This window comes from Camponotus floridanus, unplaced genomic scaffold (assembly GCF_003227725.1).
Source record: "Camponotus floridanus strain SB8 unplaced genomic scaffold, Cflo_v7.5 scaffold1, whole genome shotgun sequence".
In the NCBI taxonomy this organism is placed as follows: domain Eukaryota; kingdom Metazoa; phylum Arthropoda; class Insecta; order Hymenoptera; family Formicidae; genus Camponotus; species Camponotus floridanus.
In genome coordinates, this window is record NW_020229214.1 from 4,904,708 (window position 1) to 4,926,660 (window position 21,953).

The 21,953-nt window shown below is 31.0% G+C and overlaps 3 protein-coding genes across 8 annotated transcripts; 2 read left to right on the forward strand and 1 right to left on the reverse strand.

The window, feature by feature from the left end:
- Window positions 1–2,450: 2,450 nt before the first annotated feature.
- LOC105256485 (cell division cycle protein 16 homolog) lies at window positions 2,451–6,044 on the forward strand. The gene is made up of 10 exons (XM_011266423.3): window positions 2,451–2,968; window positions 3,043–3,195; window positions 3,307–3,471; window positions 3,604–3,763; window positions 3,838–4,090; window positions 4,158–4,237; window positions 4,309–4,398; window positions 4,543–4,852; window positions 4,984–5,339; window positions 5,445–6,044. The coding sequence occupies exons 1-10, from the start codon at window positions 2,864–2,866 to the stop codon at window positions 5,729–5,731; spliced, it is 1,959 nt and encodes a 652-aa protein (XP_011264725.2). The 5' UTR covers window positions 2,451–2,863; the 3' UTR covers window positions 5,732–6,044.
- Window positions 6,045–6,286: 242 nt separating this feature from the next.
- LOC105256486 (cytoplasmic polyadenylation element-binding protein 1) lies at window positions 6,287–15,429 on the forward strand. Of its 4 annotated transcripts, XM_011266427.3 has the most exons (13): window positions 6,287–6,756; window positions 7,081–7,143; window positions 8,662–8,986; window positions 9,250–9,401; window positions 11,003–11,268; window positions 11,792–11,921; window positions 12,023–12,347; window positions 12,714–12,943; window positions 13,019–13,111; window positions 13,194–13,359; window positions 13,517–13,644; window positions 13,741–13,821; window positions 13,923–15,429. In XM_011266427.3, the coding sequence occupies exons 3-13, from the start codon at window positions 8,728–8,730 to the stop codon at window positions 14,061–14,063; spliced, it is 1,971 nt and encodes a 656-aa protein (XP_011264729.1). In that variant the 5' UTR covers window positions 6,287–6,756; window positions 7,081–7,143; window positions 8,662–8,727; the 3' UTR covers window positions 14,064–15,429. The 4 variants fall into 4 exon arrangements, with proteins under 4 accessions (XP_011264729.1, XP_011264728.1, XP_011264727.1 ...); XM_011266426.3 differs by lacking the exon at window positions 7,081–7,143 and having other exon boundaries at window positions 13,923–15,428; XM_011266425.3 differs by lacking the exons at window positions 6,287–6,756; window positions 7,081–7,143 and adding an exon at window positions 7,231–7,383 and having other exon boundaries at window positions 11,804–11,921.
- A 2,577-nt stretch (window positions 15,430–18,006) lies between these two features.
- Window positions 18,007–20,148, reverse strand: LOC105256487 (peroxisomal membrane protein 11C). Of its 3 annotated transcripts, none has more exons than XM_025406448.1 (5): window positions 19,852–20,148; window positions 19,021–19,333; window positions 18,635–18,813; window positions 18,414–18,488; window positions 18,007–18,300 (listed from the first exon to the last, which is right to left on the reverse strand). In XM_025406448.1, exons 2-5 carry the CDS (start codon window positions 19,249–19,251, stop codon window positions 18,093–18,095), a joined length of 693 nt encoding a protein of 230 aa, XP_025262233.1. In that variant the 5' UTR covers window positions 19,252–19,333; window positions 19,852–20,148; the 3' UTR covers window positions 18,007–18,092. The 3 variants fall into 3 exon arrangements, with proteins under 3 accessions (XP_025262233.1, XP_011264731.1, XP_011264732.1); XM_011266429.3 differs by having other exon boundaries at window positions 19,722–20,148; XM_011266430.3 differs by lacking the exon at window positions 19,852–20,148 and having other exon boundaries at window positions 18,635–18,743; window positions 19,021–19,221.
- Window positions 20,149–21,953: the final 1,805 nt, after the last annotated feature.

Sequence of the window (21,953 nt, forward strand, 5' to 3'; positions counted from 1 at the left end):
AATGTATACTTTGATATATATTAATATATTATATAAATTTATATATATAATATATATACACACTAACTGAGATATATAATAATTTATTAACATTAAATTAGGACACGATATATGTAATAAAGTAATGGCGGAATACATTTTTCTGGAAAAAGTATTTCATACATACGCAAGAGTGTCCAAAGTCCCGTTTTAATACATTATTGCGAAAAAGTTTGAAGATTTTCGCTATAGTGTTTTGTTAAAAACGAATTTTTCAACATCCTGTAAAAAACTGTTTCGCAGAGTATTTTACTTTAGCAGAATGATAACTAGCCATCTGTTAAAAAAATGTCTTCGAATTTTATACGAGATGTATGCGCTGTTGTATCGCAAAAAGAAAGAAAAGAAAAACTTAGTCACGTTTAAATAAGTTATCGAAATTTCACCTTTGTGTATATATATATATATATATATATATATATATATATATATATATATACATTTATATATATACACATACATATACACAAAATATGTATGTATGTATGAATTACACTTATGCACGTATATATAAATATATATATTATATATATTATATATATGTTCCTCCTACCCTTAGGTTACCTATAAAGGGCATGTTATCGATATTAATTATCGTTTACTACGTTATTACGTTTATGTATTTTATCTATTGCATTATCTATTTTTCTATTGTCTAGCTATTTATTATATCGATTGGCTTGTCGACGTTCCATGTGATGTATGTATACGCACATGTTATCATGAGTTTCTCACAAAATCTCTCGCTTTTAACGATAGTATTCTGTATTTAGCGGTTCTGTTTCTTTTTGTACTGCGAAGAAATGAATACCTAATTTGGCTATTTAGATTGTCTCGATTAAGTTTAAATGTAAACTGCGATTTTGTAGTTATTTTTTATAGCGCGCCTTTTTTGCATCTTATACATTGTAACATTTAATAGTGAATTAAATACTCGTCAATAAAAGTCATTGGAGCGGGTACCAAAGTTTTTCGTAAGACTCGCGGAGAAAATAATTACGGAAATATTAATAAGTATATAATTGCATCGAATATGTAAACGCATTCGAGTCACATTATATACCTAATGAGCTTTGAAACTGAGAGTAGATAGTTTTAAAATAATCGACTTAAAAAAAAGTACTATGAGCCTGATTAAATTTTTTTTCGCTAAATCTATTCTGCCAATCGATAATTGTGTCAGTTATTCTAGGCATTTTACCATTCATTTTTTTTTAACTTTTGAATACATACAAAGTGATGATCAATAAATGCACTGACATTATGATGATATAAACGTACAATTCTTGATGTGAAATCTAAATTAAAATTTTTATCAGTGAAAAGGAATATATTAGAAAATAGAGATCATGTATTACACATATATAAAAGATACGTAAAATGGACTGTAATTACTAAACTTTTTCTTTCAATAAGCTTTAGATTGCAAACAACTTTTTACGTGTTATTTATTAATTTACGTTATATTGTTATGTTTTGCGATTAATTTCGATTATTTGCATTCGCTAAGTATTCGTAGATCTTGAAGATTTCGTTACCGATGCTACACATCTCTATATATAGATGGACAGAATTAAATATTGACTAATTATTCAACATTGTACGCGATAATCGCCCATTTTTGTATAATTAATGCGAGATTGTGAGACAAATGATACACAAAGCGAGAAAAGCTATAATAGAGGAAACTAATGTTTTATGTGTATATCTGATGCATCTTGTGCAAACCCGTGTCATAATAATTAAGACTCAATGATGAAAAAATTGTTAAAAATATTACGAAAATGGAAGAAGTAAAGAGAAAGAGGACAAGAAAAAAAAATGTATATAAAAATGATATGACCTTAAATTACTATATCGCACATGATTGTGTATCTAATTAATAATTATTTAATATATTGCAAATATAAATGGTACAAAACTTTGATGTTTTATTTAACAATTGTAATTATATTTCCAGTTCAATAAGATTATTAAATATATGAATATCTTATTATTCGTATACATACAAATATTAGAATTAATTCAAAATTTTAATTTTTTATTTCTATATAAAATATATGTATGATTAAATTATATAATGAGATTTAATTTTATATAATATTTATATATAAAATTTTATTTATTTAAATTTTAATTAATTGCGCGATTTCAATATCGTAAAATATTAGCTGCGGTCGGGAAGACGCTCTGGATGCTTTGAAACATCATTCTATCTTTGTTCTACATTCCATGAGAATAAAGATAGAATGATGTTTCGGAGCATTTATAGTGCAGTCTTGAGCGCAGCCATAATTAATTTAATTTAACATGTTATTCATACACTGTACTCACAATTCCTCGTCGATGATTGGTTACAAATGTAGCCGTAACGCGCAAGCGTATAGTTGAGATAATCAGCTGTTCAAAATAATAATTGAATTGTTTATTTTGCTTGCACTTTTTATCTACTTTATATCTTTCTTCTTTCTCCGAAGTTTATATCATTTTCAAGAAATAAAGAAAAAGAAAGAGAGTGCCAGATAAAGTTTTAGCCCATCAGTATAAAATTGATCGAGTAGAGATCAGCTGTTTTCTTAATCTTTTAATCTTTTTTTCTCGAAAGAATTAGTGTACGCATTTTAAAAACAAATGCAAAAAAGTGCTATTGAAACGAACAAAATTTATTTGAAGAGGAATTTGAGTTTTCCTAATTCCTTTTCTATTACTAGAAATCTAATTATCTGGCAAATGTGTCACTCCTAACCTAGTTCCCTTGTATAGATAACTTTTTCGAGTTGAAAACAAAATCTACAAAAAAATACGTTTAAATTTAAAATTAAATATGTCACACCGCGATAGTGATAACGATAGCATGCATAACTTGTTAGATGAGAAGAGTATTGATCTGGAAAATTGTAGGAAATTAGTTAGATCGTACATCGATTTGGTAAGCTTTATTAAATGAGGTAGTAAATACCTATGCTATAAAGCGTATATCTAACTTGACATATATACTTTTAGCATCTGTACAGTGCCGCCTTGTTTTGGGCTGACAAAGTAGTATCATTGAGTAATGAAGATCCAAAAGATGTATGCACTTTGGCGCAATGTATGTATCTCATGAAACAATACCATCGTGCTGCGCATCTCATAAAAAGATATGGATTAGAGAAGGTAATTTTAGTAATTGTCGATTTCTTAGAATATATGGTAATTATGATTTTGCATTAGAAGAGACATGTATATAACTTATTGAATTAAACAATGATCTTTTTGTTGTTACAGACTGATGTTATGTGTCACTACTTAACTGTGAGGTGTTTATTAGAAGCAAAGGAATATACTGATGCTCTTCAAGTTATTAACGAATCTGAAATATGCACCAATATAACACAAGCTGGCATTACATTTACGGATCGTATGGATATTTTTCAAGATGCTCCAAAAAATGTAAATAGATTTATATATTTATATATATATATATATAGATAAATATATATATTTGCAAAAAAATAGTATAATGACACTATTTATAGTTACTTGTTATATAAATATTTAAGATGACATAATCTTTTCTGGTAGGTTCAAAGTTCGATATTATATGTAAAAGGAAGAGTTTATGAAGCGATGGATAATAGAGCAGTAGCAACAGAATGTTATAAACAAGCTTTACAATGTGATGTTTATTCATATGAAGCATTTGAAGCTTTAGTACAAAATCAAATGCTTTCAGCCTCCGAAGGTATTATATTGATTGTGCAATTGAATTTTATTATTATTTTTTTAAGTAAATTAATGTAATAATAATTGTTTTAGAACGAGAACTCTTGGAATCCTTACCATTTGCTGAACAATGCATGAAAGGTGAAGCAGAACTTCTACGACTATTGTATGATAGTAAACTAAAAAAATATCAAGAACCAAATACAAAACAATCATTAATTACATGTAATGTAATGGGAATTTGCGTCACTGACAGATTAGCAGACAATTTAGATATGCAAGTTGCAAAGGCTGAAAGATTATATTATAACTGTGATTATCATCAATGTTTCTCACTCACAGAGATGTAAGTAACATATTTCTATAATGAAATATTTTTGTATACAAAACAACATGACATTTTTAATGTTTAGAATTTTAAAAAAGGATCCGTACCACAACTCGTGTCTTCCAGTGCATATTGCCTGCTTAGTCGAGCTTAAAAAAACTAATGGTAAGTTTACATCTTATTATAAAAGACATGTTAATATTTAAATTTGTTAACAAGATTTATTTCTTCTTTAGCTTTATTTTATCTGGCGCATAGATTGGTTGATCTATATCCGGAAATGGCTTTGGCATGGTTTGCAGTTGGATGTTATTATTACACCATAGGTACCTAGTTACTATTTAATAATTATTTCTAAAATATAATTAAATATTATTAAATGAAAAGTATTGAAATAAAAAACGATAGTAAGAATTTTAAATAAATGCTTGTGAATAAAACAGAAATTTTTCAACAATATTATATTCAAGGCAAAAGCGACCAAGCAAGAAGATATTTAGCAAAAGCTACAGCACTGGACAGACTGTTTGGTCCTGCTTGGTTGGCATATGGACATTCCTTTGCAGTAGAAAATGAACACGATCAAGCAATGGCTGCTTATTTCAAAGCATCACAACTAATGAAAGGATGTCATCTTCCACTTTTGTATATTGGATTAGAGTGTGGTTTGACGAATAATCTAAAACTGGCTGACAAATTCTTTCAACAAGCTCAAGGAATAGCACCAAACGATCCGTTTGTGATACATGAAATGGGCGTTATATGTTTTTACAATTTAGAGTAAGTATTATTTCTGGTTTTTTTTTATATTCTATATCATTGCGTTTTATCATTTATAAATTTTGAAAAATTACGATATAATCTTCAATTTATCCATATAAATTATCAAAAATTATTCTTGTTAAACACAGTTACAAAAATGCAGAACGATTATTTAAGGAAGCTATGAAAAGCATTCAGGGCGATGTAAGAAACGTGATTCTGCCCAGTAAATGGGAAGCATTATTGAATAACTTAGGGCACACTTGTAGAAAAATGAAAAAGTACGACGAGGCATTAGAGTATCATCAACAGGCGTTAGTCTTGGATTCATTAAACCCATCGACTTACTCATCGATTGGTTTTATTCACGCATTAATGGGTAACATTCAAGAAGCAGTGGATGCTTTTCATAGAGCGCTCGGTCTCAGAAGGGACGACACATTTACTGCAACTATGTTGGGTTACGTAATGGAACAGTTGATTGATGAGGCACCACCGTATCCTGGTACGTGGAAAGAATTTAATTGTTATTACAATAAGCGATTCAATTTTTTACATCATAAGCTCGAGATAAAATCGTAGAATTTATTTACGAATAAAAACTTTTCAGATGCGCCTACGGAAATACCGAAATACAAATCTGAGGACAGCGAAGTTAGACCGGAAAATTCCAGCAATATGGGCAATAGTTCAAATGGTCAAGACATCGATAAATTAAGAGTGATTCTATTCTCCAACAGTTGGGGAGAAAATTCCGGCAAAATGGGAAAGATCCGAGAAGATAGTACATCTGGAAAACTCGAACGGCAGACACGAGACGCCGTTAATTATTCGACCGGCGATACTTCCGAGGTCGAGATGTTGGATTCGTCGACCGCACATATAGAATATAATTAAATCTATAAATCTCTTTCTTATGCAATCAACGTATGAAGCAAATAGCTTTGCTTAAAGCATATTTATTCTCCGTAGTATGTAATCTCGGCGTATTAAAATGATAATGTAAATAATGTATATACATTTTTTATATACTCTAGTTTTGATACATCTTACAAAGTTATATGTGCGAATTTCTCGTGGCAAGATACATTGCTTCGTTGATATTGTATCAACTTACATATATCAAACATGTGTTAGCTTGAAAAATAAAGGATGCGAAGACAATTCTAATAATTAAGTTCAGATTTAACGAATGTGTCGTAAAATATAAATTGAGTGTCTTTCTTTCATGTCTTCCTTTTTTTTCGGAAAAGTTTCTAAGCTCTTATTTTTTTAGCTCTTTCGCTGTTTTAAATTTTAGGTTCTGCATATGACAGAATGTGAAAGGATAAAAAGATAATAAAAATAATAAAGCTAGGCGCGATATATCAGAGATTCCGAATTCGTTGCGGAGCGACCATCTTCGATGGAGCGTGCGTGCGAGGGAAAAGAGACAGAGTGGGAGAGAAAGAGAGAAAATACGAGCGGGGAGAAATCTTTAGTTCATTCGGGGTGGTATAGCACGGAGGAATGGGCGTTCCATTGCTGTACCATCGTCAGTGAATGGTAAAGGATCGGGAAGACTTGGCAGGGAACGTCGAACGGACAGCGCGACGAATGCGCTTCCCGCGACGTGTTAAAATCTCCCACCGTGACCGGGCGGATCCTTCGTCCTGAGGAATCATCCCTCGCCGCCACCGCCGCCGCCGCTGCTGTTTATCATCGTCATTCGCACGTAACTTCTCGGGAGACGTGCAACACATGAAGCTTATCGCGCGTTGTTATTAGTGGCGGACGACAGTCGGCGGCTCTCACTCACTCGTGTCTCTGGAATTCGTGTGGGAACGAGCTGTGTATCATCAGCGGAATCTACGCATCCTCGGAAATCGCAACAGGACCGTTGACGAATTTTTCCCACGGACATGCCCACACTAATGCAACCGGTAAGTCTCGTTATCTGTCCGCAAGATTAAGACCCGATTATATCTGGATAATTAATATCGACTTTAAATTCATTTAACATGAAATAATTCCTGTTAATTCACAGGAAAAAACGCTGATATATACATTTTTGATCATACTTATTGTGATATTATTCCGCGAATTATATTGTTCTGTAAGTGCTGATACGTAGATAGAGAATTGAACAAAGTCACGACATTTCAAGGATGTTAGAAGCAAAAACCGATCGGTTCCGCTATTCGGTGAATTCAATTGCCACTTTTATCTCCGATGATTGTAAAATCTTTTATTTATTCTTCTTTTAGGCTCTTAATGTGCTGGAAATGCTCGTTTATTAATTTGATGCGCTACATGGACGACATAGATAGGTATATATCGTAAAGGAATGTCCTATCCCGAGCAAATGTAAATAAACACGGCGACATACATATCGAAGCTATAATATACGTACATGTACGCGAGAGAATTTTATATTCCTGGCGAATATATATTCGATACATCTCTGAGATATTGTTTCGAATACATTTGTGATACTCATGGAAGAAAATGGGATCGATGCATTCGTGCACGATTGCCAAAAATTTTTGGGTCGATCGATTTGTACGAGGGTGAGTTAATTGCGGAGTTTGATAATGGACACGTGTTCTGGATTTACAAATCTTGAACGAAATACCGATAAAATGTATATTTTCGAGTTTATCGCATAAATTTTCAAGCAGTGCAATTTTTTTCTCTTATTTATTCATTATTATTTAGAATTATTTTTACTATAATTAAATAATTTAGTTTCAATATTCATTTTAGAGATTTATTTCAAGTTTTTATTCTCTCATTCATATTTCTCGAAAAAAAAAGTGATGATTTGTTTAAAAAGTTCATAAACATGTAATTTATTTTACAATATTAATATAAGAGATTATTATCGTTTTTATTAATATTATTATTTTTCGCATCATATTACGATAATCCTGAGATTTCACGCACACAATAGGAGAGAATCTTGCAAAATTATTTCAGTAAAAGACTTCACGATTGCGTCATTGGTGACGTATAAACACGATGATGGAATCATCGCGTGTATAAGTAAACGGCGATATACTCGGTTCGTCATTGAAAAGCCAAAATTCTGGGAAAAGTCATGGAATGTGTGTTTCCCGATATTCTTCCCCACTTCATTCCTCTAAAGAATGTTTTTTTCTCTCCTTTTTTTTGCGAATTCCACAAACGCGCCACAGCCGGCATCGTGGCGTCCTTCAGGAGGCGCGCTGTTTTCGTTCGTCGATCGCGACGCGCAGTCGATCGGCGTCGTTCATAGCGAGAACGTCGCGTGCGAATTTAGGCCTCCTTGCTCGTTGTTACGATCACGAGGTCCGGAACAAACGATATCGGCCGGCAAGAAACACCGTAAGGAATATACCACGTTTCGTATCGCGAATCGAATCGAAAATAATTTTCAAGTTTTAAACAATCGAAATCTCGAAATCTCGAAAGCTCTACCCACGGGTTTTGAAAATAAGAGTTTTTTTTAAAATAGAAGTTTAAGTATTTGAACTATGTAAGATATATTAGGAGTGCTCCCTTTTTTTCTACGAAGATAATAGCGCGTATTTGTACTTCCAGCTGAAGTTCTTTTGTCAGATTATGACAAAAAACCACTTCCTTCTAGTCAATTCTTCATTTACATATGAAATATCTTTACAGCTTTTGTTAGTTAAAGTAGTTCAACGATCTTTCGATCTTTTTTTTTTTAAATTCACTGACTGTATTGAAGAGATTTTTTCAGAACAATTAAAAAAAATAATCAATACCTCGATATTGTTTTAAAAATATGCGATTGTAAAATATCAGAGGCTTCCGAAACTGATTAGTAAATATCGATTTTGCAGACGGACATTTCTCTGAGCGACGAGAGCGACGAAACGGACGTCGAATTCGATCGAGAGCCATTATCGATGCATCATCAGGATCCGTTGCATCAGGATGCGACGCAGAACCGGGAACGCAGCAAGCTGCTACTGCGCAAACTGAGTCAAACTCGCGAGCGAGAGCGCGGTAAGGAACGCGACCAAGAGCGCGAGAGATTGCATCAGTTGCAATCGATCAACAATTTATTGATCGATCTACCACCACCACCGTCGCCTACGCACCTTCCAAATTATTCGCAGGATGCTTCTTCCTCTTCCCAATCCGATAAGAACGTCAGCATTGATGGTGAGATGAAGCATTTTTTATCCTGCTTGCTTTCACTTAGGTGTACTCTTCAAGTTTAATCGATGAAAACTGATGATAAAGAACTCTAAAAAATTGTCTAAAGAATTATCTTAAAAGTTTTGATCTATCTTTGGATATCGTTTAACTTTATCCCTTCGTTTGCAAAACGATTAAACTTATTTCCGGATCTTTATTAGATTTATTATTGTGCAATTTTTTGCCTTGTGAGTGAGTGTATTATTTCCTTTTTTTTTAACACGCAGGCGACAGCGCAATTTCGGATATGTTCGGACTGGGTTTGCCTCGAGGATCGTTGGTGGGAAATCAACTGACGATTGGTTCTTCGAATTATCGTAATTATCAATTCGGCAATTATGATCAAACCCAGGGATCTTCTTCACAACAGCAACATGAGGTAAAAATGTATACGTATATCTATCTATTGAGATTTATTCCAATGAAAATTTAAGATTCTATAACATTGTTGAGAAGAGAAAGTTTATTAAGAGTGAGAAAGTTTATTCGTTGCGAGGATATGTTTGATTAATAATATAACGCAACAAATTATGCATGAGAAAGATACTTAACGCGGCTTTTGTTACAATTGGATAGAGGCAATAGAGAGGTGGATCAGTAGGAGTTAATATTCGATTGGCGCATTGTGATAAAACTTATATCATCGAAATGTAAAATATTATATATAAATGGAAATCGCATTTTATGTCAAGATAACGTAATCTATTAATTGACAAATAAGAACGCAATTTAATATCGACAAACTGCAAAGTGTAATCAAATAAAAATTTTCATAATATAGTTAATTCAAAACTATTATTTTATTTCATACTTTAGATTTCACATTTTATATTTTGCTCTGTTATAATATTTTTGAGAATTCGTTTATTCACGAAAAAATTATACTGTTGCTATTACTCGCAAGAGATTATTCTCCATTATAAAATAAGGACACATTTGACAACGATTTGATAAGAAAACGCGATTGCAGTAATAATTTCAGCAAGCTAGAAATTTTACGCACAGAATGGCAATAAAGATGATAAACGTAACATAAAGCATATTGTGCTGGAAGAATTTCCTCGACGGTGCAATAACTCCAACAATGATTATCCCATTGGAATAATTCCAACTATCTTATTTCCTTGTTCGAGTTTCCCGATTCTAAAATTTAACTTGATCGATATTTATCATATCGCATTATATATTTTAAATGCCTATCAGAATTATTCTCGAACGATATGTGTTCCGGCAAATTTCAGATCACAATTTTTCTATTAATTTAAAATTTAAATTTAATTTATATCACTTATATTTCTTTAATTATCAATTAGAAAATATTTGAATATATATATAAAATATTTGAATATACATATAAAATATTTGAATATACATTTCAAACATTCCGCGAAACACAATTCAAAACAGATTTCTAATAATTTGACTCAAGATATATAAATAACGATCTGGATAAAATGAATAGAGTGCTAGGATAGTTTCGATGACCGAGACTGGTTCATGCGAGCCAAACGACTCTCTATTAGAGAGAACGCCCTTCTTCCCTTTAATTCAAGCCGACGTAAAGTCGCTGCCATTTCAAGACACCGTGTCCTCTCATATATCGCATAATACTTCGTTTCAATTTGGACATATTCCAAGTACTTTGAAACGCATGTGCGCAAAGCGAATTCCATACTTCTTTCTAGTACCTCGCAAATTCCGAGATATGTTACTTAACTGGAGCACGAAACGTATTATATCCAAGTTCAATTTTCGATGGTACAAATATAGATGAAATTATTTTTATATTTACATATATGATATATTGAGATCTCTGAACTCACCGAGATATCGATGATTTTATCTTGCATAACGTTGACTTTGAGAGAAATGATTTATGTTTATTCTATGATGTACGAGAGAGCATAAAATGAATAAAGATTTTGGCAGCTTTTGGTAACTTGTGCAATTACTGTATTAATTACGTATACTTACTTACAGTGCCATCGAAATCATGGTTTTTGCTCGAATTCATCTGGCCTTGATATTCCGAGCTCGCCGAATTCGGTGGCCACTCCCGGCAGTCCGAGCACACCCGGCAGCTTCACGTCCGATCTTTACAGCTATTCTTCCACTGCCAGTAATAGTACAAATACGCCGTCTTCACCGACTAGCCGATTATCGTTTCAATATCCCGGCTCTTCATCATCGCCCATCGATTCATCATACTTTGGCCGTCCTATACGAGGTTGCTCTACTCCATACAGGTAAGAAAAGAATCAGAAGATAAAGATAGCAAGAATGAAACATTATATTGTGTGTATTTCAAAAGTATAAAATGTGCACGATATAAAATAATTTATTATATTTATTTCGAGTACAAAAAATAATTTTTCTAAAAACATTTAAATTAATATTAAATTTTGATATTTAATTTTAAATTATATATAATTGTGTGTGCACACATGCATATATTAATTCTATCAATTAATAAATTATTATTAATTATAAAATATATAAATTATTATTAAATATTATAATAATTATATATTAATATATTATTATTAATTATAAAATATATAAATTATTATTAAATATTATAATAATTATATATTATAATAATTATTATAATAAATATTAGAATGTTATAATAAATTATTATTAATCAAATTATATGTTTTGTGAATATGTATTATATTTTGTGACTACATATGCGAAATATTGTTGAATGATTATTAAATTCTCATATATATTTCGTATATTCCACAAATGATAATTTATTGACGTTAGTGATTGCGGCAGCCCAACACTAGAATTCTCTCATTTCCTGGGATGTAACGGCTCGCGTTCCAACTCACCGGCAGATTCAGAGACAAGCGGTATTGGTAGTGCGGATGGTTCCTTATCTGATATAATAATGGTGAGAGAGAGCATTATTCTTTTCGCAAAACTGTTTTTATTGCCTAAGATTCTGTACATTATTTTTGCTAAATATCGGTAACTCGAAATTCTTGTTCGTAGAATTGTTTATCGCTGAATTCCTCATCGAATTCTTGCTTTCCGCCATCCTTGGACTCTATAATATCGAAGACAAACACGTGCCCCAACAATAGAACGGCATTCGAACGTATGGCTGTAAAAAAATACTTGTCATCGTTACAACAAAATCCAACGAGCTCGCATTATTACCAGCATCATCACGGAATCGGGCAAAATCGCAGCAATTTTCTCAATTCTCTCTTAAATCACGAAAAAAATTGCTGTACTAGTCTTGGAAGCGCCGCGCGTAGATTGGTTCCACCAGTGTCGCTCGATCGAGTAGCGAGATCCCACCGAAATGCTGCAGGTACGTACTAATATATTATATCTACTTGTACTGTACAAGAAATTATTGAAATTACTATTATTATCATTATTTGTACACGAATATATGATACAAATTACCCAAATTAATCATACGAAATTTGCAGACAAGTTTACATCCGTGTTTCACGTAATAGATAATTTGTTAATTTTAAAATATCTTATAATAAAACTTTAAATATAATTATCTAGATATATTTTAAATATTAAATATCGTAAATTTTTTTGAATGATATTTTTTTGCGAAATTTTGACTCTATAAGTAAAAAAAATTTTACTAAGATGTAGATGCAAATTTTGTGGGAAAAAATTCCGTAATCAATCATATTAATTTATTTATATATTTCAGCACATTGCTATCCGACATGCACATGGAGTGGCTTTTTGCCACAAAGTACTGAGGAACCAGTCGCTTATTCACCTAAAGTATTTCTGGGAGGTGTACCATGGGATGTTACGGAAGCCATTTTAATTTCAACATTCAAACAATTCGGACCGGTTCGCGTCGAATGGCCGACAAAGGCGCCATCCGCTCAGCCAAAAGGATACGCGTATATTATATTCGAATCTGAGAAACAGGTGTGCGGTTATCAACATTCGATTACTGATCTTGGATATAATATAAAGATTGTATAATTAATATATCTCTTTCAGGTCAGAGCAATGTTGTCCTGCTGCACTCATGATATTACCAATGGAAAGAGATGGTATTATAAAATTATATCCAAGCGTTCAAAGCCAAAAGATGTACGTTAATTGTATATTTTTTCAAACATATATTACTAAAATTAAATTCTTATAACTATATATGTATATATTCAATTTTCAGGTACAAGTGATTCCATGGATCCTTGAGAACAGTAACTATGTTAAATCTTCATCGCAAAGACTCGATGCGCATAAAACGGTCTTCGTTGGTGCGCTGCACGGAATGCTAACAGCTGCAGGATTAGCAAAAGTTATGGATGATCTTTTTCATGGAGTCATTTATGCGGGTGTGTAATTGTTATCATTTTATCATTTATCTCGTTTAAATATTATTTTTGAAATTTTATACATATTTTATATATTTTTTGTATATGTTTATATGTCACCTCACAATTACCTCAAATATAATCCTACGTTAAAAACTAATAAAGTTCATTATTGTAGGAATCGATACCGATAAGCATAAATATCCGATAGGTTCTGGCCGCGTTACATTCAGTACGAAACAATCGTATTTTAAAGCGATCACTGCTTCATTCATAGAAATTAAGACTGACAAATTTACGAAAAAGGTATGTCGAATTCCAAAACTATATATAAGAAAGATTATATTTAATTTATATATGTATAAAAAGATTATATATTTCTATATTTATGTTTTTTTTCAGGTACAAGTGGACCCGTACATCGAAGAATCGATATGCTCCGGATGTGTTGTACAACAAGGACATTACTTCTGTCGTGATGTGGTAAAAACAATTTAATAAATTCTATACAATTAATTTTTATAACTTAAATCTTTTCGTGTATATGTATATATTTATTTAAATTTATGCATTTATGTGTTTAGGCTTGTTTCCGGTATTTTTGCCGCAGTTGTTGGCAATGGCAACATTCCGTGGACTCAATGTCACATCATACACCCTTGACAAGGAACTCAAAGACTAATCAAGTGATAGGGTTGAATCCGAATTTCGGAATAAACAACTAACGTATGTCTCCGTATCAAATACGGACGATGATCCAAAGGAAGCGACAAGGTCTTGTACACACGCGGTCACAATTTAGTACATGCGCTTTACGTTCGCTTTGCGTTCGTTGTCTTCCTCTCTTTTTTGTTCCTTTTTGACTTTTTCGGTTAACCGACGTTGCGCCACCTGATCTAGAACATTGGGTAACAGGGTGCAGACTTAGTTTTTATCGCGGAGCCATGGACAGCTAGGACTACTCCAATGATACGGGGACACATGCCGATTTATACCGCTGATTAAGCTTGCGGATGCGCAACGATTGGTTTATTATCGTTACCGTGCGTGCGAAAGGACAAGATAAATATTAAAAAATCATGTTTATAAAAAAAAGTTCCTATTGCGAACGCAGTTCTTACTACGTTCGAACGCAAATGATGTACTTTTATTTAGTATATATGTATGTTCACTTAGAGAGACAGGTTCTCTTACCGATTCTTTTTTTTTACCGCGAAATAATACTATCGTGCCAAGTACAGTAGATGCTAGATTATAGCCATGATTGTGCATTATAAGAATACGTACATATACACATACACACGTGTATATACGTATATATAACAGACATATAGCGTATACACATTTTTGTTAAAGTCATAAGAGTCGCATTCTGGCTTTTGCAATGACAATAATTTTTTACGCGAGACAATAGGGCTCCGTTATGGTAATTTGAGCTGGGCTCAATGAAACGCATAGAATTCTCAGGAAATCTATAATAGTATCGTCATCATGCGTTTATCGTGTTAAAGTATTACGCTTAATTCAATACGAACTGTTAACGATAATGCTAAAAAAATTATTCTAAAAGTGGCGAAAGTAATTATCTAGTAATTATTTGTCATTATTATATTGCGCGCGTAATATATATTCGATATTAATGTGATATAACGGGAGACAGTATGTATAACTCGCTGATCGTTTTTCCATTACGATACTTGTCAATGACGTTAAACATTGTTAATTTTACGTTAGATTACAATGTATCTCTATATTCGATTGCAGTAGTAAACGTGTGTTGCGATTACTGACGCGCAATCGATTGAATTTTTGTATTATTAGCCGAAGCGAGCGGCTGTCATAGATATTTCGCTCATATGGACTGTTTAACGGTTGACGAAATGGAGAAGTACATGGTCTACGATTCTGGCGCGGATTGTAGGGAATTCGTTTTTATTTTTTTTTCTTTTTTTTTCTTACTATAATATGTATAATTGTGTTGCAGCTCTCTTCTTTAAATACAGTTCATCCTTTACTCGCGTTTTTCCCGTTTTGATACAATTTTGTTGAATTAAAGGCCATATTTTTGCAAATATCTGATGCCTATTTTTATTTTTTCTCTTCTGTCATAATAATTGTCAATAATTGTTTCAGCCTTATAAGTGGTGAATCGAGACAATGTATTGATGCAACATTCTTTAGATTTGCAAGAATGGACATGCCTTTCCTATCATATTTTATAACAAATTATCAATAATTTATCAAGTATTGTTTTAATCTTGCAAGTGATAAATATCATCAAGAGAGTGTATTGATACAAAATTCCTTCGATTATCATACTTTCATTGATGATATTTTATTAAGTATAATTATATATATATATATATATATATATATATATATTTTTTAATCTAACTTATTACATTTTAATTAATTGAAAAAAAATTAACTTAAGTATAATAATATTTTACACTTTGTTTTAATCTTTCTATCTTCACTAAACAGAAAAGAATGCGTTGACTGCAAGACCGAAATAGTTGAAACAATCTTTTACACACATTTCTTGATCTTATTGATTAATTCGTATTAATTCGTTTACTTTTGCGTTAAAAATATTGGAACAATATTTAACTATTTCATATTTGAGTTTTAATTGTGTGCCTGTTTCATTTGATCGGCGAATAACGATAATTAATAATGATAAATTATTAAGAAGAAAATAAAATCTAAATCGATGGAAGTAAGATTGATACTATATATTCAACTGCGCGCAATTTCCCTTGCAGTAAATATGTAAAGATCCATTACTAAAAGAAGTTTAAGACTGTTCATCTAACAAGTGATAATAATGAATTTTGGTCACAGTTAAGCATAAAGCTAATATTCTCCAAGAAACATTTCGACAATATATATACGATATAATTACATATACATATATATGCTCCGTTAAATATATCACATGTATATGATCCACTGATGTGTGGAATGATAACGTGGTTGCTACATATATAAGCAATTATTTAAAAAAAAGTGCTTTAAAATATATACTGATAAAAGTATTATATATATATATATATATATATATATATATATATATATATATATATATATATATACATACATGCTTTCTCAAAGCGTTTTGAATATATTTCAATGACGATTAATCTATAAATCAATGTGTGCAACGACAGCATTAATCGTTCAACAGAAGAAATTTTATCCGGAAACAAATTTTAATAATCTATAGTATGTTGTTTGGAAAGGTTTTAATGAGTCGTGCCTTTCAACATAATTCTCATAAATTTTTTCACATGGCAGATATAAATTATCTTTTTAGCTATATGTAAGTACCCGAATCTCTTTGGTAAGTGCCAATTATGCGTGCGTTCTACGCCCAATAGCCTTCAAATTTTATATATATATAATTATATAATTAAATGACTGATTCTGAGAGAACGATTGATAGATTGTATGCTTGAATTCTATTAGGATAAATTGTTTAATTAATAAAATATGAAGCTCTTTCTGAAAACTGTATAAGTACGTTCAATTATCATTTAGGTATGCTAAAGAATTCTAGGTCATGTAACATCAATTGGAGAATGATAGTACGAGAGAATAAATATGATATCACGATATATTTTTTAACGACATTAATTAATTTAACGACGATTAATAGACGATTAATATTGTATTACTTAATGATTGATATATTTAAACAGTATAATAATATATTATTATTTTCACTGATTTTGAATTAAGCATCATTAGAGAATATTTTTTAATGTTATATATTTACTTTTCTATATAGGAATTATTCTAATTAATATAGAATGATTAATATGTGACAGAATTTGATTACTAGGGAAAAAGATTGTTGTCACATAATGTTTGAAAAATGTTAGCTTTTAAAGGAATTAGACAAAATGTTGCACTGGTTAATCTAAGCATATAATTATATTTCAATAAAAGTGCTTATTTTAAAACAAGCTATTTTTTATATAAACTGTTAAGTTTATAGTCGATCAATATTAGTATAATAAAATCTAAATTGATTTGTGGATTATATCATCGATAGATTTAAAGTATTTTATTTTAAGCTCAGGTGAAAGAAGTGTCTCTTCTATTCTGTAGCTTTTTTATTAATGACGTTTAAAAATTAATCACTGCAAAATAATATACTAATTCTTATTGATATATAACATTCTTATTAATATATAAATTAAAAAGTTTTACTCTGCTACTTGTATAAATCTGATATAGCCAATATAATTAAACAAAAAATTAATATACCCAGGTAGCAAGACGTCATTTTGCTACCTGGGTAGGTACATATTTTTCAATAAAAGATACATCCATTATGCAATTAATGTGCAATTTAAATCTTATTCAGTGTTCACGTTTGATTAAAAATGTAGCCATTTGATATATTTCAATCGTTGTATTGATTTTGAAATATATTAATATCACATCGAAAAAATCAAATTCAAAATCAATCAGTTACATCTTTAGCATGTGAATTTTTTTATTATACATATATATATATATATATATATATATATATATATATATATATATACAACATTTTGTATATTTATTTTATTTTTATAGTAAAATTTACATTTATCGACGAAATATATATAAGTAAAATATGTATAAACCTAATATAATTGATAATTTTATGTTATTATATATACAGTCCCATAATCCATATTTTTTACAATCAGTGTAACATTTTTTTACAAACGATGATAAAAGTTTATCTAACAATATTTTCAACTTTTCAGTCGTTGACTAAAAGCTTGGTAAAGCCCAATTATCGATGATATTGTGCCAAGTGCACCAATATGCCATGTTTTTAAACGGCCTCCCCAAAATACGCCTGGTGGTAAGTAACTAACCGCATAAGTAATATCCAATGCAAGACGTGTGCATATCAATACTGTACTTTGTTGTTGCTCGTTGATCTCTTTCAATGTGCTTCTATATATTCAATAGAAGGAATATATAAAGTTTACTTTTTTTCAAAGTTTTCTTAGTAATATTATCGTAAATACAGAATAATATTTAAAAAATCATAATAATATAATACTTACTGTGATGTTACATCAAGATTATTTTTTTCCAAATTTGCTTTATATTTTTGAAGCTTTTGGAATAGTCTCAATGACCTGAAATAATATTTTGTTAAATAAGGCTATTTTATTTTTTTATTATATAATAATAAAATTGCATCTACCTATAAGATGCGTATTAATAATTATTATGCATGAAACTATACTTTGCAAAAAAATTATTTTAATGTATTTTCATTTACCTAATTAAAGACAGATTTAAAGAAACTATCCAAAACCAAATTGTAACTAGGTCCCATTTGTCATTATTGATTGATATGATATTGTGGTGACCAGCCCAAGAAATATGTTCTATAGGAGAATAAATTATATCTATTACATTTTGTATCACTTGACTCCATCTAATCAACCAGTCAGGTTCCTATAATAATTAGATTATGTATGAAATTTTAATGATTTTAGAAAAAGAGTGTAAGATAAATCTACCGTACAGTATTCGTCGAATAAAACTTTCAACTATACAAGATAATATTTTAATTTTTAACAATATGAGGACAATTGAGAATTTTTAACAATATAAAGACAAAACATTCTTCTCACATTATTGTATAAATAAACATGAATTTACCTTTTTTCCCCATCCATATGACATTATGCAATGAAGTGTTGGAAGATCATCTAATAAGCGCAACATCACTCTGCATTCACTCATTTGGCTTCCAAAAGTCTTGAGTTTTCTTTCAGTATTCTTTGATGAAGTACATACAGTAAGTAACTTTGCCGAATAAGAAAGGGTTCGTAACATTTTATCTCTGCCAGAATATGTGTTCAAATAATCATTTATAAGTGAAAGATTCATTTCAGTTTCTTATATATTTACAAGTCAAAGAATTAATTAAGGTACTTTGTGATTTGTAAAATTGGCCAGTTATTTCAACTTGCTGTAACAAAAATTATAAATATTTTCATTATAAAACAAGAATGTTGTAATAGAAAGCGAAAAATAAGAAAATTGATGTTTCTGCTTACAATATAAATAAGAGGTTAGAACGAATGTCAAAGAATAAAAATCTCAACTATAATATTCAACTATAATATTCAACTATAATATTCAACTATACTATCTTTAAGAGGATAATCTTAGACGAAATTAAAGTTAATTAAGATTACAAATTTCATTTTATGCAATTTTATAAAAATGCATTAAAATTATGAATATACTTAGAATTGTATCATCTTATAATTTTTTCTTCGGAATTGCATTTTAATTAATAAAAGCATTAAAAAAAATGCACTGTATTATTTATATAAAAATAATTGTGTACTTACAAAGGATTTAAATTTTAATTATTATAAGTAAATTACTTATAATCCTTTTTATTACATGTATAACATTAGTTGTTACTATATATTCATGAGATGTCCGATCTAAAAATTTATCTATGTCACGAATTACTACCTGTAATGTCGATTTTATACGGAGTTATTGTCGCTTGCAAAATTACGCGGACGAACGCGCTCGATTAGTGAATGACAGCTAGGGTTGGGAGGGGAGAGGAAAGAGATCGTGGCTACTACACCAGAGTTGCCAAATTGTAGCGCAAAAACAGCTGTAAGCGTGCTATTGCGTCTGCAATCTGGCATCTCTGTACTATGCTCTACTACGCACAGCTGATCACTCAGTCACGTGGCTGTAAGCGAAGCATGTGACCGTGCATGACGTACGCGACATCGTGGGATCGATGTCATGCTTAAATGTAAATCAAATGTAATTCTTTTTCAATTTAAAAAGAATTATAAAATGATTTTTTTTCATTAATTGTATAATTTAATATTACTTACCTTTTAGTTTTAGCGATGTAGATGTGCCGAATATACACCTAGGTAATTATCAGAACATTATTTTGCGATATATAATTATACTATTTTAACATAATATTTTTAGAAAACGATGCAATATAATATTATTGCTAAAAGCAAGAGAAAGAAAAACGCATAAATTATAATATATAAATAAAATATCAACTTATTTTTAACAAACTCATTTATTAAAATACTAAAAGGGATCGAAACAAACAAAATCGAAAAGTTGCACATAAATATGTAATAAGAGTAGAATATTGATAGTACGAACTATATCGCGCGCGATCGTGTCTTTTTGGTTCGCAGAGACTTTGCATTCGAGGCACTATGTTCTTACGGAAACGTTCGTCGAGGAATCGAGGACAGGAAGTACATTCGAGTGGTTCGAAGCAACGATAAATTAAATCTGATATAATTATGAACAAATAGATGCTCTATAATTCGCACGATTTATTTTAAATCGTACCACAGACACAAATCTCGTACTAATGACGAGTTTTTTACGCCAACCTTGCTCCGAGCCCTTCGCTGATTAATACTTCTCGTGGAATAGAAACGGATCGGACGAAAACAACAGGAGACTCCGTATCCATGAAAGAATTGATCTATTTTATAGCATTTCATTTCGAGAAAAAAAGAAAAGGTGATTCTTATAATTATAACAAACACGTCGTCAAATACGAAGTAGATCTTTTTTCTCCACACATCTTTTTTCCGACTTTTCGCGGCGCCTGTACTTATGAGAGCCGCGAAAATAAATCCTCTCCGCCTCTACCGTTTCTCTCTTCCTTTTGTTTGTTTTATCGTTATCATTTTGAACATCATTAAACTGTTCTTTTTTTTTTAATCATATTTTCCCAATATTACTTTTGCACTCTCTCACTCTCATTCTCTCGTTTTCTCTCTCTCTTTCCTTTCGGTCGGTATCGCTCTCTTTCTATTCCCCTTTCTCTATGTATGTATCTTTAGCAAGTTTGTTGCGAAGAAATTTCATCGCGTGCGCACGCACGTTTTTCTTTTGATACAAAACATAAAAATCATTATCGTCGTCGCATCAGATCCAGAGAAAAAGTAACACTACGTCTTTAGGATCTTAACGAATTCTCCTTTCCTGGTAAAACACAGTACGGACAGACAGACAGGCAAACCGACAGACAGATAAGGAGACAGATTAAGACAAGATTACACAGACAAACGATGGACTACATTGTCGACAGTTGCGGTTTTTTTCTCTCTTTTTTTCCTTTTTTTCTCTTTCTCTGTCCTTTTCTTCTTTTCTACTTTCACATAATTTCGCGCACGCTATTTTCTTTTCCTTTCGCATATTTCTTTTTTTGTTATTTTGCATTCCTCATCGTTCTATCTCTCTCTTTTTCACATACATACTCACAGATACATGCGCACACGATGATCGCGCGCATACATTCGCACACGACTCACATAAACATTCGCACACTCACATACCGAAATTTCTCTTTTTTTTAAATCATTTTTCTCTACGTTTCTTTTCGTCGTCGATGTAGCTCCTTTTCTCCGCTTTGAACACTTTTTTGGGGAGGTGGGTACCAGACTCTGCCATTTTTTCTCTTTCCGCTAACGATTATTATACAAAATAATTAGAAAAATGTACAAAAATTCATAAAAATAGTAATAGTTACATAGTACAAGTTATTTTTGAGTAATTATAATAGTGTATGT

Coding starts and splice junctions, on each gene's coding strand:
- LOC105256485 (XM_011266423.3), top strand. CDS start 2,864: ATGTCACACCGCGATAGTGATAACGATAGCATGCATAACTTGTTAGAT. Junction 3,196..3,306: donor AAAGATATGGATTAGAGAAG/GTAATTTTAGTA, acceptor TTGTTGTTACAG/ACTGATGTTATGTGTCACTA. Junction 4,399..4,542: donor ATGTTATTATTACACCATAG/GTACCTAGTTAC, acceptor ATTATATTCAAG/GCAAAAGCGACCAAGCAAGA.
- LOC105256486 (XM_011266424.3), top strand. CDS start 7,312: ATGGAAGAAAATGGGATCGATGCATTCGTGCACGATTGCCAAAAATTT. Junction 9,402..11,002: donor CTTCACAACAGCAACATGAG/GTAAAAATGTAT, acceptor ACTTACTTACAG/TGCCATCGAAATCATGGTTT. Junction 13,360..13,516: donor TCATGGAGTCATTTATGCGG/GTGTGTAATTGT, acceptor TCATTATTGTAG/GAATCGATACCGATAAGCAT.
- LOC105256487 (XM_025406448.1), bottom strand. CDS start 19,251: ATGAATCTTTCACTTATAAATGATTATTTGAACACATATTCTGGCAGA. Junction 18,814..19,020: donor CATATGGATGGGGAAAAAAG/GTAAATTCATGT, acceptor TAATTATTATAG/GAACCTGACTGGTTGATTAG. Junction 18,489..18,634: donor TTAAATCTGTCTTTAATTAG/GTAAATGAAAAT, acceptor ATATTATTTCAG/GTCATTGAGACTATTCCAAA.